The sequence below is a fragment of the Ambystoma mexicanum genome, chromosome 11 (genome assembly GCF_040938575.1).
Source record: "Ambystoma mexicanum isolate Mex_15411 chromosome 11, UKY_AmexF1_1, whole genome shotgun sequence".
NCBI classification, from domain to species: Eukaryota; Metazoa; Chordata; class Amphibia; order Caudata; family Ambystomatidae; genus Ambystoma; species Ambystoma mexicanum.
The window spans coordinates 956560801-956579418 of NC_090934.1; the positions used below are offsets into that span (position 1 = coordinate 956560801).

At 47.4% G+C, this 18618-nt stretch overlaps 1 protein-coding gene across 10 annotated transcripts in view; it reads left to right on the forward strand.

Annotated features, from left to right (window-relative positions):
• The window catches only part of PPP6R3 (protein phosphatase 6 regulatory subunit 3), a 2530957-nt gene that overhangs the window by 1461522 nt on the left and 1050817 nt on the right, over positions 1-18618 (forward strand). For all 10 annotated transcript variants that reach the window (XM_069624114.1, XM_069624109.1, XM_069624112.1 and 7 more), the window contains one exon: positions 14765-14880. In XM_069624114.1, coding sequence (XP_069480215.1) covers positions 14765-14880 — 116 coding nt within the window. The remainder of the gene's footprint in view (positions 1-14764; positions 14881-18618) is intronic.

Sequence of the window (18618 nt, forward strand, 5' to 3'; positions counted from 1 at the left end):
ATGTTAAAAAGATGATTCCTATGAGGTTGAGAAATACCCCATACCCCGTAGGCCATAAGCACACAAGATAGCTTAAAACACACACTAGCAATCTGCCTAAGAGTGGGAAAAAGAGTCTCACTCTTAGCAGGAGAGAAGAATAAACCCCTCAAATCCAGCAAAGCTGCTGGGGGACTCTATAGGTAAGGGAAATTAGCCCTAGAAGAGAATTCTCCCTTACACTCTGAGCTATTTCTGCGTTTTTTAAAAATAGTTTTCAACTGAAAGTTCTATTTTTGTTTCAAAGGAGCCCTGTGTGCTCTATTCTTCATCTGCCGACAGCGAAGATCCATTGTCAGTGAATTTCAGCGCCCCTCAGGGGCGAAGATCATCGAAGATTCTAGAAGGCAATCGGCCTATTTCGTGCCCTACGACCATGATGATGGACGAGGATGGAAGGTCCCTCTTCAGGCCCTGCACCAAATGTGGGCTTCAGAACATGTTTTGGAGGACAAGCACCTGCAATGCCTCTTCTGCCTGCACCCGGACCACAAGGAGGTGCAGTGCGAAATTTGCCTCTGGTTTTCCAAGAAGACGAAGAGGGACAGGCACAGTAGACTGGCGGTGTGGCACAATGCCAAGGCCTCTGACCTGTGCTCCATGCAGGGTCATGCCTCACCCAGGACCGGCTGGTCCGAGGAGTGGTCTTCTATGTCCTTTGAGGGTGCCTCATCCGTGGGGGCCTAAGTTAAGGCCAAGAACCGCAAGTCAGAGTCCACCGGGTTCGCAGCGAAAGCGGGTCCCAAGCTGGATAGGACACGATCGACATCTCTGTCCACCTCCATTGCCAGACGGCAATCAAGCTTCTCCTTGAAAAGGTAGTCCTCTAGCCCTGCTAACGGAGCAGAAGGCTGAACAGCCCCAGCAGAGGCTATGACCTTGTTGGTGACAGAGTTGGCAACTGCTACTGCCACGACAGCTAAGGGGGCTGACCCTGCAAAGGTAGCCTGAGGTGCCCCTACCACCAAGGCGTGACACCGCCCCAGTGACTTTGACAAAGTCTGCTGGCACACCAGAAGAGGGGAAACAGGCTCAGAACCCGGTTCAAGAACCTCGGGGGGGTGGGGGGGGAGAGGGCAGGGGAGAAGGGTGAGCGAGGAGGCCCCAAAACAGCGCTCCCAGGCCGTGGCCCAACCCACAGGCGACGAAGACCAGGAGTCCTTGTACACGGTCCACAAGGACGTTGAAGAGGACGATGATGTCGGCGACGATGGTGCAGGGCCTAGTTTTTCTAATATGCCTTCTCAGCTGAGGGATATTTCATTGGATATACTGTCGACCCTGCACACCTTGGTGACGGAGTATCCCAGGTCCCAGATCGGCCTCTAGCAAAGAAGAGGAAGCGTCGTCCGACGCCCCCATTTTAACCTCCATCACCACATCGGGTCCCTTCTCCCCCAGCAGACCCAGACACTGGGATGGATACGTTGAGGATATCGTCAGTGGATGACGAATCTCCACATTTGGATTCTCCACATAGGGTGTCTCCACTCCATGATCTCAAGAGTTTGAGCTATTCCAGCTATTGCCCGAGGAAAGCAAGGAGGAGGACTTCTTGTACTAGAGGCGCAAGGCCAAGAAGAAGACTGACATGGTGGTGCCCCTTCTGGACGACTTTGGGAAGAGGCTCTGGCCCTCATGAAGAACCCTTGCAAGGCTCCAGCCAAACAGAATAGGCTGGAGAAGAAATATTGGGTATCGTACTCTGCACCCAAGTGCCTGAGGTCGCTGCCATCGCCAGATTCGATGGTATCGACGGCCGTGAGGAAACAGTCTGCCAACCAGTCCTAGTCTTCGATCCCTCCAGACAGGGAGGGAAAGAGGGTGGGCGCCCATGGGTAAGAAGGTGATTTACACCGTGGCATCCACTATCAAGGTAGCTAACGCACTGGCGATCGTAGCCAGGTACGACAGGGAGTTGTGGTAAAAGCTGGGGCCTATTCCCAAGTTCCTCCCATATGATAAGAAGGAGGCAATCGCTCTCTTCCGGGAAGGGGAGGTAGCGTCTGATCACACCATCACAGTGGCATTGGACGTCGACACGGGGGATCCGGCAAATGGGGAACAGTGTCTGCCTTAGTCGCCAAGGCTGGATGAAGGCACAGATTTCCGTCAGGAGGTCCAAGCGAAGGTGCTGGACATGCCCTTTGATAGAACCTATTTCGGAAAAGTCGCCGACCAGTTCCTCCAGGTCATCAAAGCACATACAGAGACGGCCCATTCGCTGGGCACCCTCCAGAAGCACTGCTCTTCTTTTCGCGCCTCCAGGTGAAAGTCAAGCAGATCTTCAAAAGGCTTCTCCACATCGTACCGTCAGCCTTTCAGATGCACAACTCAGGAAACCTAGAGAGGCCGTTTCCAGGCCTATAGTAGTGGAGGACAGCAGTGCCGAAGCATGCCTGAACTGGCTGGGATGTCGGGCCCCACTCGTGCACCCCGGTTGGAGGCCGGCTGACTAGGTTCGTGAGCCAGTGGAGAAAGATCACCACGACAAATGGGTGCTGGACGCTCTTGCTCAAGGAGTCACCTTGGAGTTTCAACCCCATATCTACGGATCACTCCGGTTGCCCGTCAGGAGCAGCACATGCCTCAGCTCCTGGAAGAGGTATGGACCATGCTGCAAAAGGTGCCGATAGAGCTAGTTGTCCAGCGACTCCTGGGCTCTGGAGTCTATTCCAAATACTTTCTAGTCAGAAAGAAGACAGGGGGGCTAGAGGCCCCTCCTAGACCTACGACATCTGAACAAATACCTCATGTCCCAAAAATTCAGAATGGTCATGTCGCAACATGTGCTCGCCCAACTGGAAAGAGGAGACTTCTTGAAGTCGCAGGACTTGGAGGACGTCTACTTCCACGTCCCCATTCACAAGAAACATCAAAAGTTTCTAGGTTTCGTGATGCAGGGACAGCACTACCAGTTCAAGGCCCTACCTTTCGGCTTGAAGTTGGCCCCCAGTGTGTTCACAAAATGCCTGGCACCGGTGGCTACCCATCTACAGGACATACAATTATACACGTACCTGGATGACTGACTGATTCGCACCCGCTTGCGGGAGCTGGCCGATGTACACACGGAGGCGACCGTCCGGCTACTAACAGATCTGGGATTCGCCATCAACTATCCAAAGTCCTGCTTAACTCCATCACAGAATGCGCTGTTCCTAGGTGCCAGACTCAATACGGTGCCTTGCCTGGCGTCTCCCTCTGGGGAAAGAGCTGCAGCTGTCATTGATGAAGACTGTCACGGTGCGGGACATCAAGTCGGTACTGGGCATGTGTTGGGGAGAATTCTCATCTATGGCTAATTTCCCTCACTTAGTGAGTCCCCCAGCAGCTTTGCTGGACTTCTGGAGTTTATCTTTTTCCACTTGGTAAGAGTGAGAGCTTTTCCCCCCTCTTACCTGTGTTTTGCTATGTGTTTCCACCTGTTTTTGTGATCGTGATATGATATGGCATTTGTAATGCGCCTATACACAAGTGTATTCAGAGTTCAGTGGACTCTGAAATACACCACTTCAGTAGCCCTATTCTACCGTCCCCCAGAAAAGGGTAAAGTTACCATTAACTTTACTTAGTCAATCTACCACAGATCCAGTACACCCCATCTTCCATGGAGTACTGTATCCCTTTTTAACTGTACCTCCTAGAGCATTGTTTCGCTCTTTTAACATTTAGACTTGGCTGGTGGTAGTGGTATCTACCGTGATTATATTCGATAAACGTGGTACTGTTCTTGGCTATTATTGGCCTCGAACATAAACCCGCTTGACCACATTTTCTTTGTTTTGGCTCCGGTTGGGCTTATTCACCAAGTCCTTCATGTGTTTTACTTTGTGTGGCAAACTAGGTTCGCCTTCTTTGTTCGGTCTTTTGGCAGGCTTCTGCTCAGAAGCCCACCTCAAGGCGCCTGGATGTCTAGGTGGGCTGAATGTGAGGGAGGAGTGTAGTCACACCCTGCACAGGGTATCCTAGGAAATCCAAGTTGCACTTTGTCATGATTGGCCAGGGTAGTTGTCCGGGCTGGACAACCCCCCCCCCCTCCCCCACCCCCCCTGCTGGGGGATTGACAGCCAGGCTGTGTGAATGGGGGTTTTCCGCATAAATGGCAGGTCTCTTGGGCTAGAAGTCGGTCACCACTGGAACTACAAGGAACCGAAGAGAAGCTGAGAGAACGACAGCTGCTGCAACTACCCCGTCCCGGTGAAGCCTGCTGGAGTCCTGAGCTATCTTCCCTTCGACTCAAAGAAGATCCAGTCCGGAGTCGTCTTCCCTTGAGCTTGGTGGGGATAACCAGCTCATCTTTCACAGCCAGAGGATCCTCTTCCTTGGTCGAAATCGCTGCATGTTGCTGTAGTGGTCCGGATAGCCACCTGAGGAGCCTCTCCTGTTTTTAGGAGCGCACCTTTTATTCCTCGTCGCTGCTGCTGGCTTCATCCCTGTGTCGTGCAGACCCCCTTCAGACGTCCTCCTTCACAACGAAGCTCCAGGAATAGTGGGTCTGTGGGAAACCAACAGGGAACAACTGCCAGGGCACCTGCTGCACCTTTGGAACAAGGTACTGTGTTCTACTTGAGGAAACTGGGTGAATCCCTTTTCTTAATTTCCAAGGCTTGCCCTTGTCTTCCCTCCTTCTTATAGCTTTTGCTTCCGAACATTGACAATATCGAAGTACTTTTGGCTACGTTGAATCGTGAACTGTCTGTGTGATCTTTGGCAACAGGCCCCGGTGTTTTTCGACCGTGGCTCCGGCCCTTTGTCTTTTGAACTCCTGTCTGAGTGTTTCTTGATTCTGCCTGCCTAACCAAAATATTGCCTGTGATTTTTGCCTCCAACTCCATCTGGGTATCTCGTGCGAAGTGTGTTTTTGCCCTGGTAGCATTTCATGTCACAGATATGCGTTTATTTAGTAGACCGAACTGTCAAAAAGTGATCGCAATCGTATTCACGGTAACATGTTTTGTTCGTAACACCGGTTCATTCAACCGGTGTTACATTCTTACCTTGAGACTTACTGTACAAAGTGAATTGGTTAGTTGTAGTATATTTAACATGTGATTTTTATTTGAGTTTAATAGAAGTGTTGTGTTTATAACGAATGGTTTAAAAATAAATGTACTTATATTTTTTACCTGAAACCTTGAGTCAGTGTTTGCTTGAGTCACATTAATTGTGGTCCCTTTGTGTAATCTCTACTACTGCTCATATTCTCTTGAGATAAGCCTGGCTTCTCTGCCACTGCTACCACTCTGACATAGTAGTACAGGCTTGTACCAAAGGTAAAACTTGTATTGCCACCTGTAGTCTTAATTGTGTGTAGTGGTCCCTAAGGGCACTGCACAGGATTCTGCCTAACATGATGTCCTGCATCTACCTCGTCTGGCTCTGCAGGTTGCAAATGCGGCCCCTTAAGGAATTACTGGACGTCCTCTGGATACAGGTGTCCAGAAGCTTCACGGACAAGCTATCGCTCCACAACAAATTCCATAAAACGATAGTATGGTGGGGCGTTCACTGCAACATCGCTCAAAGCACAGGATTTCAGAGCCCACCATACCAGGAGACGGTCACCACAGAAGCTTCCCTAGAGGGATGGGAGCGCACACCAGATGTCTGCACGCCAGAGCAGAGGCCTGTGGTTGCCAGAGTTGAAGCTCTTCATATCAACATCCTGGAGCTACAGGCAGTCTTCTGGGCCCTCAAGTCGTTCCTCCTGTCTCTGAAAGGCAAGGTGGTGAGGATCTTCAGACACCGCCACCACCCTGTTTTACATCAGTAAGCACGGGGGCACTCGGTCCCCTGCGCTCTCCAAGGAAGCGCAGGACTTGTGGTGCTGGGCCGTCGGACAGGGGATGCTCCTTGGTCCTCTTCACCTGGCGGGAGTCAAGAACACCATTGCAGACTCCCTCAGCAAGGAACTGCGCTCCTTCCATGAGTGGGATCTCAGTCAGGATCAGGTGGACGCCTGGTCATCAAGTGGGGCAGGCCCCAGATAGATCTGTTTGCAACGGCTGCACACTCAAGTGCCAGAAGTTTGCCAGCAGTTTCTACCAGCCGAGGAGTCTAGGGGATACGTTCTGCTTCCCGTGAGAAGGGCTGTTCCTGTCTGCGTCCGCCCTGTTGCCTCTCCTTCTACGAGCCATCAGCACACTAAGACTGTGTCCGTGCAAGATGATACTCATCGCCCCAGCGGTGCCGTGGCTGATTTGATATCTGGACTTTCTCAGCCTGTCGGTGTTGCCTCTGGTCAAACTGCCAGTGGTTTCGGATCTTCTCACCAGAGATGGAGGCGCAATCTATCACGTCCAAGGATCGCTGAACCTGAGGGCTTGGATCCTACAGCCCTAGATTTTGGAGGATATGTGTTGCCTGCCGACTGCAGGAAGGTCCTTGCCAAGGCCAGGGCGTCGTCGACTTTGAAGTGCTACGGTCACAAGTGGAAGCGTTTTGCAATATGGTGCCTGTCTCAGAAGATTATCCCTCTGAGGGTTGCGGCCCTGCAGGTTCTTCCGTACTTGCTATCCTTGGCCAAGGCCGGACTGGCGCACGCCTTTATCAAGATACATCTGGCGGCTATCCCCCGCTACACCAGGCCTCCAGGAAGATCTTCACTTTGGTCTCATCGACTCGTCATGGAGTTCCTCAAAGGACTTTTTTCGACCTTTCCTGCCGGTGAAGGCTCCTGCCCCGGCATGGGAACTCAACATGATTCTGAAGAGGCTCATGGGGGAGGGTAAAGGGGGGCTTTGAGCCTATTCATCAGTCCCCTCTCTAGTTCCTCTGATGGAAAATGTCTTTCCTTGTAGCCATTACCTCTGCGAAGAGGGTAGATGAGATACAGGCCCAATCCTGCAAGCAACCATACCGACTTTCCACGAATAGAGGGTGGTGCTGAGGACGCACCACTCTACCATGCTAAAGGTTCTATCGGAATTCTACCTCCACGAGTCTTTGGTGTTACCTGTGTTTTTCCCAAAGCCTTCGTCACCGACTGAAAGGGCATTGCACTCGCTGGACGTCGCTCGTGCCCTGAAGTTCTACTTGACACGCATGAACGTTTTTGGAACACTACACAATTGTTTGTGACCTTTGGTCCTGTGAACTATGAGAGGGCCCTGTCGAAGGCTTCCATTATAAGGGGGCACTCCGGCTGCATCATGCACTGTAATTGGTTGGCGAACCGACCGCTGCCCGGCCGTCCGAGAGCCCACTCCATCAGAGCGATAGCTGCAATGACAGCATTCCTGTATGGTGTGTCCCTGCTGGACATCTGCAGGGCTGCTATGTGGAGGTCTACGCACACCTTCACTAAGTTCTACTGTGTCGACACGGATTCCAGCGAGGGGTCCAGAGTTGGCCAATCAGTGCTACGCAACCTGTTTGCTTGAGGTGGGTCTATTCCAGAGGTAAGAGTTAATTGCTTCTATTGATCCTTGCCACCTCCCGTGGTTGTGTAATGTTGTACTGCTAAGTATTCGTTATTCGTGAGCATGTGAATCCATGCCAGACCCCATGCTCGAGAAGGTGTAAGTTACTTTCCTGTAACTATTGTTCTCTGGCATGGATTCACATGCAAACCCTCCCTCCGACCCCTTCTTGGTAATACTGCCACTTTACGTGTTTACCAAATCTGAGGATTGCTGCCAGAGGAGGATCTTAGGGAGAGCACTGTCATTGGATGGCGGCAAAATGACCCAGAGGACAGAGATTGGTTTAAAGGAGAACTTCAGTTTTTAAGTGAAAGTGAAACCGTTTTTTCTTTTACCGAGTGTTCCCAGCCTGAGGACTGGGAATATTCATGAGCATGTGAATCCATGTCGGACCCACCCATTCATGGCCTGTGGGGGCCTTTTTAGCTTTCCATTTGCGTGCGATCAGCAGAGCTCCAGCCATTACCAGGATCACATATATCTTCCTCTGGGCCCTCGTGGCCAGTTTTCCTAGTTCTCAATCTACTCCCAGAATGAATAGCCCCATGTTCCTTGCTTTACCCATTCCTATGATGCTTTGGATTGTTTCTTGTACCATCATGTCCCAGAATTGACCTACTGCTGGGCACCCCCACCAAGTGTGTCCCTGGTTCCCTTCTTCACCACCACCCCTCCATCACTGCTTTGACGATGACCTCTATATTTTCCATAGTCTAGTGGAAGTCAGGTGCCACGAATACATAATTTTTAACCATATTTCTTGAATTTGCAGCAAGTGTGCCAACTTGGGGATATTCAACCACAGTGTATTCCACTGCTCTAGCTCTACTTCCTCCTCGGCTTCCCTTTCTTAGTTGATCATAAACAGCCTCGTCCCTGTTCCTTCACCTTCTTTGATCAGCCTATATAGGTCTGCCACCAGATGCTTATCTCTTAAATTGGTAGGCACACGTTTTTCAAGTGGCGTGAGTTCTCGTTTCGCCACCGCCCGTATCCCAAGATGAAGGACCCAGTGCCGTATATAGAAACCTTTCCCCTTCGTCTAGCTGGAAATCCTTTTTGCACTGAACAAACAATTTTATCTCATTTCCTTCATACATGTCTATTTATTTCTACCACCCTGCAGCCCCCTTCTTGCCATTTTTTGTATCCTTTTCCCTTCCCTGGCCGAGGCAAATTGTGGGTTCCCAAAAATCGGCGTTAGCGGTGATGGGAACATGGTAATTTTGGAGTGCTTCACTAATTCATCCCATGTGCAACCCACCAATGCTTCTATGGCACTACTATGCATTTTCCTTGGTCTGTCCCCCAGTGGTAGCCACAGAACCTTCTCTAGGGCTATTCCCACCACTGCCCTGTCTTTCTCTCTATTTTTTCCCCCCTGTCTTCCTTTGACGAGTCCCTCAGAACTCTGATTTGGGCTGCTCGGTAATACGCTATAGGGTCCGGTCCATCCATCCCTCCTTTATACCTTGGCATCAGCTGTAATTTATATGAAATTCTGGGCTTCTTCTGACCCCATACGTAGGCCTGCGTGCATTTGCGGAGGGATCGAAAGAATGACATCAGATCCTTAATGGGGATTGCCATAAACATGTATAGCAATTTCGGCAGCACCGCGATTTTAACAGCATTTATCCTACCAAGCCAGGAGATGGATAGTGGATTCCAGCTTTCGGCAACCTTTTAATATTTTCCAGGAGTGGGGGATAGTTCGCTTCATACATATGATCTAGGGTTTTTGGGACGCTAATTCCCAAATATTTCCGCTTGTTGCTCGCCATGGTGTCCCGGGTTTGAACTCCTCCTCCCTCTCTGGTGCTATCTGAACGCTCAGGATCTCTGATTTGCCCTTATTTATTTTTAGTCCTGCTACTTCCCCAAACTGCCCCCGAATTCTGTCCACCGCCTTTAGGGACTCCCCTAGGTTGGTGATTGTAAAAGCATATAATCTGCAAATGCTGTAATCTTATGCTCCTTCCCGCCAAAAGGGACCCCCTAGATGTCCTTTGTGAGCCTAATTCTATTAAGTAGGGGCTGCAAGTACAGGGTGTACAATAGTGGGGTTAGGTGGCACACCTATTTTATACCTCTGGATACTACGACCGGGTCAGATAACTCCCCATTTGCAAGTTGCTGCATCAAAGTGTTTTTATAGTTAGCCACTATCTTTAATATAAATGAACCTCCAAATCACATTCTACTCATTGTGAGAAAGAGGAACCCCCACTCCACCCTATCAAATGCTTTTTCGTGTCCAGCACCTTCATCAGGGCCTCCCTACACGTTATTTTGACTTTTTCAATAACGTATGCTAGTCTCCTGGTGTTATCATGGGTTTGTCGCCTGCATATGAAGCCAGATTGATTGGGATCAATCACGCCGGGTAGGAGAGGATCTCGCCGGGCTGCCAGTATTTTGGTTTCAATCTTAGCATCCAGATTGATTAGTGTGATTGGTCTGTATGAACTGCATAGATTATGGTCCTTTCCCGGCTTGGGCAATAGTATCACTTTCGCCTGCTCCATTGAGGGAGTTATTCCCCCCCCCCCCTCCCCCTATCTATTATACAATGCCCCCAAGCGTGGCGCCAGGATCTCCTTATATGTTTTATACAATTCTGATGTAAAGCTGTCTGGTCCCTGTGATTTATTATTGGGGAGGTCTATTATCAGTTTCAGAACCTCCTCTCTTGTTAACTCCCTTTCTGACTTTCCCCTTTCCAGGGCTGTAATCTTTGGGAGGTCACAGCTTGCCAAATAATCCTCCTGGGCTACTACTGCAGGGTTTTCCGATTGATAGACTTTCCCATAAAATTCTGTGAATTCTCTTTTGATGGACTTTATATCTGTTCATTATACCCCCCCCTCTTTATTTTTAGGATGGTTGTCCTTTTCCTCTTTTCTTAACATTCTTAACATTCTCGCTAGCAGCCTATCCGCTTTATTTGCCTTGATGTAGTACTTCCATTTCAGATACATCAGGGCCTTCTCTGCCTTGTCTGTTAGTAAGGTTCTGAATTGACCTCTCACCGCTCTATACTCCTTATGCACCTCCCCGGAGGGCCTCGCTGCCAACTGGGTTGTGAGGGCTTTCAGTTTAGCCTCCAATTCACTTTCTAATCGCCTCATTTCCCTTTCCCGTTTCACTTTTACTGCAATTATCCTCCCTCTTATGGTGGCTTTAAAAGTGTCCCAAATCATTTGTCGGGTCAATGTCTTATTTCTCATTCATTTCAAAGAACTGGTCTATACCCTCTCTCAGCTCCTTCTTCAGAATTTCCTCCCTGAAAATGTGTGCTGGATATCTCCACTTCCATAGTGTTGCAATATCGTGAACACCATTGTTGATAGGTGCGTGATCAGATCACGGCCCCTCCACTTCTTTCACTCTACCCATCAGAGTCCTTGATACCCAGATATAATCTATTCTGGAAGCCAACCTATGGACTGGGGAATAAAAGTGTTACCCTCCTTGTCCCCACTCAACTCCCTCCATGTGTCCGCCAGCTCTTGGTTATCTAGCTTCCCCTTTAGTTCCATAGAGGATCTATTTTGGTACTTCCTGGTGCTTCTATCCTTCTCTGGGTCCCAAGCGAGGTTAAAATCTCCTGCAAATGTTATGTTCCCTTTTGCATAACCCTCCAGCTTGCGTACCAGAGCTTGTATATATTGTTTCTGGCCTTTATGTGGAGCATACAAGGAGGCTACTGTAATCGTCTACCCCCATCACCCCTGTGGATCCCCATTGGTGCATACCTGCCGTTTGTGTCTTTACTAACCCCCCATTATTTTTAGATCTACATTATTTTTCAGTACTATAAGTGTGCCGCCTTTCTTATTTTGGTTGTTCGACTGATGTATTCTGTAATAACCCCCTTAATCTAAACCTATGCACATCCTTTTCTTGTATGAGTTTTCTGCAGCACAAGCAGGTCTGAGCCCTCTATATCCAGGTACTGTTCCAGTTTTCCTTTTTAAAGGTGAGCTCCTTTATATTCAGCGATAAGAGTTTAATTTTTTTAAAGTTTAGACACATTTTTACTTTATATTTAAGTGCTGTGCTTTCCCCTTCTTGTTTGACTTCTTCTCCCCCCCAACCCCCTCTATCCCAAAACCGGACTCCGCTCCCCCTACCCCTCCCTCGCTCCCCTCTCCCCTCGTACCCCCCCTGGGGTGACCCTGGGGTGACCCAACTGGCCTCTAGCCCCTAGCCCCTCCCGGCTCTCCATTTGGGGTGTTAAGCCCATTCTCACCCCTAGTGGATCCCCTTGCAAGTCTTCCCTGACCCATGAACCTCGGGGTCATCTTCAACTCCACACTCCCCTTCTCTCCTCACATCTCTGACGTCTCTAAGAAGTCACACTACCAGCTGCACCTCCTCAGAGGTATTCTTCCTCTCCTCTCCTTCCCCCAGAAGCTCTCTGTCTCCAGAGCTCTGGTTCGCTCTAGGCTGGACTATTGCGTCCACCTCTTTCTAAATCTGCCTGCTTCTACTCTCTGCAACTTATCCAGAACAGGACAGCAAGACTTGTCCTTGGCCTCAAGGCCAGGGATCGTATCTCTCCAGGCCTGAAATCTCTGCATTGGCTCCCAGTGGCTGCATGGATTAAGTTTAAAACCCTCTGCATTGTCCACAAGGCCTTCTGTGGCCTGGGGCCCTCAATACCTTCAACTCTCTCTTCCTCTTCATAAATATCTTCCTTCTCGAGCTCTTCGCTCATCCGCCTCCAACTCCCCCAGGGTCAGTCGGTTCTCCAAGCATCAAGTTGGTGGTAGATCTCCCCCTTTGGCTGGGGCCTGCCTCTGGAACAGCCTCCCTGCCTCACTGAAACTTGAGGAAAATCATCTCCGGTTCCGGAAGCACCTCAAAACCTTTCGCTTTTGCTTTTCTCCTCCTCTCCCCTGCTGAATTCCTGGCTGAAACTGCACTGGTTACCTGACCACCCTCTGATCTCAGGCCCAGGTTCCTCCACTGCTAGTCGCAAATCTGCACTGCCTTCTTAGCAACCTCCCACCAGCACTTCATACCTTTTTGTCTGCACTTACCTTTGCACTTGCCACCATCTGGCTGTACCTGCTTATTGTTAGTCTATTATCCCCTGTACTGAACTTTCCCCTCCCCCTTGCACTTTTCCCCCCCTTCCCATGCACTTGCGCGATCTGAATGTCATCTGGCCTAGTAGGATTGCGGTCTGTCCTCCCTCTGTTCCCCCTCCCTTGCCTCATCGCGCCTTGAAACACTTGTGTATAGGCGCGATATAAATGCCATATGATCTTTGTGGTTTCCAAGATTTCCGCCTTCTGCCCCCCTGCCGTTTCTGAATAGTTTACCTTTCCCCTCCCCAGGAGATCTTACTTATCACCCTTGTCACTGTGGTTACCGGTTCTGCAGTGGACCCCTTTCCAATGGGGATATTACAGGAGTTGCTTCTCTCTCCGGGTCCCTCGGACCTAGCGGTCCCCGCCTTTTCCCAGCCTTTCTCTTCGATTCTTGGGTCGTCCACTCCCACGCCTTCCTTTTCGGATGATCCTTCTCTGGGCTCAGACTCTCCCCATATACTGAGTCCGCTTCAATGCCCAGTACCTCTGCTCCCTCTTCGACCGTTGTGATTCTTGTGTCTTTTATCTACTTCAAAGAGGATTCCAAAAGGGAATGTCCATTTGTATCTTCGATCCCTTTTGACCAACTCCTGAAATATCTGGCGCATCTGCCTCCTTTTGTTCAGTGTGATTTGAGTGTTCTTGGTATAGTTGCACCAGTGAACCATTGAATTTCATCTCGTCAGACTTTCTTGCTGAGGCTAGTACACGCTCCTTCTACTTATATTCATGCATTGCCACCAGAAAATCCCTAGGCCTGGTGCCTGTCTCATTTCTCTTTGGACCCACCCTGTAGACTCTGTTGACCAGAATTTTTCCCGGGTATGGTAGGTCGATCAGGGTTGCCATTGTTGAATTGCATGTTGCTTCAAAAGCGACCGCAAACATAAATACGTTTTTAAAGCTGCGGTTTTATTTCTAAGTTTTCCGGGCTCTTTTTTTAAAAAATATATAGCACTTACTGAGATTCAGCTGCAGCTTTCCTGCTCTGGTCTCCGGTCCCCGTCCTCCGCGTACAGCACCAATGATGGAAAAGCCACCCAGCGGTAGCTTTTGTTCATTACAGCTGGCTGGCTTTTCCTTCATTAGTGCCGCAAAAGCAAAAGCCAGCACAGGCGGGCATCCATTTCACAAAATGGATGCGCCCATGTGCTTGCTTTTGCGAATTTTGAGCTTGAATAGCTCAAAATTTTACATAGGAAGTTTTAAAAAAAAAGTGCTAGTATTTTTTTTTAATGTTGCCTATCTATTTTTTAAATACAATGTTTAGCTGGACTACCCCTTTAAGGCCTGTTAACATAATTGGCATACAGTTTTTCTCCAGCATTCTACACAGAAAGACAACAGTTTTCACATGGATCCGTTTGCCATATGCAATGCAGGTCATTAGAACTGTATGGTCTTTAGGGAAATTATTCAGATGGTAGTTCATAACAAACTGGTCCTCCTCCCTGAGAAATGGTGTTGGAATCACGCATACAGTATGGTGGAAAGGGGACACGACGGAAGAGTAATACAAAGTTACTCAGCATAGCGACTGAAATACTCCGTCCATAGGCCCCTTTCCTTCACCCGACTCAACTTCCATCCCCCTAATTAAAAGATGTAGCAGACTAAACTGTTCCGTGTTCTGTGCTACAAAGGGTACTGAGATGAGGTACTGGCTGGCAGAGCTAGCAGGGCGTGGTTACGCCCATGCCTCGACATTCTCTAAATGCAAAAGGCAAATTGCATTTTTGCAAGGCAAAATGTTTACCTCCCCTGGACCGGGACATCAATACTCAAAGAAGAAAGGGGACTATGGACAGGGAGTACTTCTTTCACTACGGTGAGTAACTTTTTAGTTCTGCCCAATGCATCTCTGTGGTCCTCCTCAAATCATTTTTCGATGTGCAAACATGTACCTCTGGGTGCAACTGATCTGATTATCATCTGGCATTCTGTTATTTAGTGAGCTTTTGGGAGAACACGATTGTCATATTGTCACTTGGCTCATAGTAAGATCTGCTAAAGTTCTTTTCTTTTTTTGTTTCGTCTTTCTTTCCCTGTTAGGGGAGAATTTAAGATGGTGAAACTGGCCTTGAATAGGCAGGTCTGATTTCTACAATTGCTAGTATTCTAAATAGATCATGTTTTATTTAATGACACAATGTGAATACCAGCATGTTTTTAAAAAACTTTTAATTTGCCTTCTAGGACTGATGGTGGAAGGCGGCATGGCTATATGGGTCATTTAACAAGGATAGCCAATTGCATAGTGCACAGCTGTGAAAAGGGACCGAATAATGTATTAGTGCAACATCTTATTAAAGGTGAGTTTTGGTAATAAAAACCAAACCACACCACTTTAGTCTGTTTAGTAGCAATTGGTTCCACTACAGTAGAACAATAATTATTAAAGACAAGATGTACATTTTATGTGGGTTCTTTACGAATGATTAGTTAGGCATATTCAGAAACGCCTCTACTCAACAGCATATTCACAAACGCCTCTACTCAACTAGCTTCTTTAAATATTTTGCTTTCTGAAGTTTGGTTTGCAGGACTGTGTATGTATGGGGTTTTTATATTGTGAAAATCTCACTGGGAAACAATCCAGTGCTATGCATTCGATATAAACCAAGGGTGTAACAAGTAGGTTGGGTTGGCAGAGAAGCTCCACAGGGTAGCAGGTGTGAGGGGGGGCTCTGGAAGGAGATAAGTGGGTTTGAGCAGCTGACAGGGGATCTAAAATTGAATGAGCCGACATTTAGAATTTAAGGAAACACATTTAGTAAGTAGAAATCTCCTATTCCACTATTACTCAGAAAAACTATGGCCTAAATCTAAAGTCCATGTATCAAATAACCTAACTCATTTGGGTGCTGAATTTTGCAATAGAAAATTATACACCATGGATACGTAGTGCTTACACCCATAGGATACCTTTAAAAAAGGATGCCTTTGGAACTCCTTCGGCAAATCGGGTCACATTCTCAGAACAGCCAACTTTAATGGTAAATTTTGTTGCATCACAGAGCTCCCCCTTCCCAACAGTTCATGTATACTAGCAAGAAAGGTAAACTTAACATTGGGAAGTTTAACCCCTAATACTCTCAGCCTTGCTCGTTGCCAAACATCCCAGGATGCCTCACCTGTTATGGGCAGAATATTGGGGTTGCCCCAAATTTGCCCACCCTTATGATAAAGAGACTGCATCTGCAATCTGTTACATTTTCTTCCAATTAAAAAGTGAAATCTTCACTGGGTCAAAAGCACTATATGTCGAACAATGCTGGTTTAAATATTTGTTTTCTACTGCTATTTTCTTCACTTTCAAAGTGGGTAGAGAGAATCCAATAAGACATGAAGTGAATCGCAGCCTTCAAAAAGTATTATTCAAAGTTTGGGACTTGTAAACTCCTGTTTGCATATCGTGCCGTAATGTACTCCTGGTTCATACGTATCTGGCAAGAGGCCTGCATAAACATCTACAACTGCTGTATTCTGATAAGAACTATTGATCTGGCCAAATATGGATAAAAAAATACAATTGCTTTGGGAGGACTCCATCTTTAACAGGATTATCCTAGCCGTCATTGACCTAGGGAGCTGCGGCCAATGATGACATTTCCCTTTCAATGAGAACATATATCCACCCGAATTTTCCATATTAACTGGAGGGCTCTTTGAGACACCATGATCCCTAGATATTTAAAGGACTTGGGTGGCCACTGGAATCTCATACAATCTAGCGGGGGTCCAGTTTGATCTGTAAGAGGGAACAAATCAGACTTGTTCCAGTTAATCTCAAAACTAGGAAGTGCTCTAAATATGATTGCATCTCTGATTGTATTCAATGCAGTGACCAGATACCAAGCATCGACAGACCATACCATTGAAAAACATGCATAGAAATAAAAACCATTGAATCAATTTTTTTCAATGGTAAAGGGTTTAGTTTAGTAAAAAAAAAATGTATGGTTTAAAAAGGAGGGGTTCGGGGGGGAACCCCCATCATTTTTGTATGTTTTAAAACTGCATTCAGTGTGTTTTTTTTTTTAGATGTTTTTTTTTTGTTAATGGTATGGTTGTCGATGGTTTGGCTGACGATGCAATCACTAGGAACCTCTCTGATCACTGAAATTTGGTATAAGGAGCAACCCTGTCTCTTCCAGGAGGAAATGCCTCTGCAAAGCCGCTATTTATCCTAATTCTAGCCACAGGTTGAGCATATAATTTAGCACATTAAATAAAATATCTATCAAACCTATATTGCTCCATAACTTCAAACAGATCATTCAAGGAGACCAATCAAATGCCTTTTCGACATCTAACGTAGCTGTAACTGCAGACACCTCTGGCCCAATTTGCAACATCAAATAAAAAGGCACTCAGATTTAAAGCTATTGACCTTCCTGATCTAAAACTAAACTGATCTGGATGGATGATGAATAGCAGCACAGGCTGTAAATGTGTGACAAAGGCCTCAATGAGTGAGGTCAATATGAGCCACATTGCTAAGCTGGTTTCTCAAGAATCAATAGTCTTGCAATTGCTGCTTCTGCAAAGAGGAACACAGTGTTCTGGCAGCCAATGACTCCTCCCTGATCGTCATCAAATAGGATATAGTTCAGATGTATAGAATTCAGGAGCTAATCCATTCAGTCTTGGGGCCTTGCCAGTGGGCAATTTCCTCCAAAGATGGAGGCAAATCCAGTTTCCCAGCTGCCTCGCCAGACAGCTGCGATATAAGATCTCCCAGAAAATCCTTTTTCTCACTCCTGTTCTTTTTATATCGCGACGCATAATAGCGCATTTATCTAAGATTTTAGGATACTCTGATTGTAGAATGCCCTTGCTAGCCCCCAGACTACTGTAATCCCCTCATGCAGCCGTCCCTCCTATCAGTCTAGCCAACATCCTACCTGGTCTGCCAGCTTCACCATAGCATTGACCAGAGCCGTTAAGTAGTACGCCTCCCTCTCAGTAGCTAACCTAAACTTATCTGGCTTCTATTTAATATCCTTTGAGAGATGCCATGCTTGTGACATGCATACAAACATTCAATGGATTGCTTTCTACCGCAGATTCTTTATCAAATCGATCTCGATTCCAGTATCGACTTCTCAGAAAACGTTTTGACACGGGGCGTAGTGCATATCGACTCGCTCATCGATCCATCTTGCTTCATCATAGTGCTAGTCGACTCTGGCCGTGACGTACCTCAGTTCCTTTTTTTCCACGTGCTTAGGACGCTGCTCGTTGGAACAACTCATCAAAACAATTCCATTACATTTTTGTCAATTGAATTTGATGTGCTTCGTCATGATGACCACTTCTACGGAGTCTGGTTTCAAAAGAGGTAAGGCCAGCAATTCGAAAATGTACATTTTCGACCTGGGTGTCATTGTGTGGTGCCTCGGTGCCGACCACGTCACAACGGTTTGGTGTTCCTTTCAGAAAATGAACCCGAAGTTGCTGAGCTAGTGGGTGACAAAGCTTGCACTCGGGCTGCCTTTGTCTAAGTTTCAGACTCTATCAGCCACCAGATTGTCGGTGTGCTACACACATCGGCCAGAACCTGAAAAGGGAGCCAGGAGCCGAAAGAAAGCAAAGAGGTCCCACTTGTGAAGCCACTGTTAGTCGTCATCTAACAAAAAAAGCTTGCTAACTGACGCAGGCACGGGTCAACCTCCTCAGAGGATTGGGAGAAGTCTCAACCGAGAATTCACCTGTTGGTGCACACCTCAATATCTCCAAGTTGACACTGGATGTTAATTCACAAAGGCACAATGGTTGATAAACTTATATAGGTTAACCCAGGTATTTTTGGGTACACTGCAAATCCCTGTATTTAGTAGCATGGAAAATGTTAACAGTTGCTATTGACTGTGTGTTATAATACAGTTTGTTTGGCTTCAATCCACAATAAATATTGCTCTAGAAGAAGGGGTTGTCCCCGAAACACATCGAGCAAGACTGGATTGGTCTTTGGCCTCTACATGAATTTACATATTGAAGCATTGCGTTACAAATTTGATGTATTATACCAACTCTGAGTGTTCTTG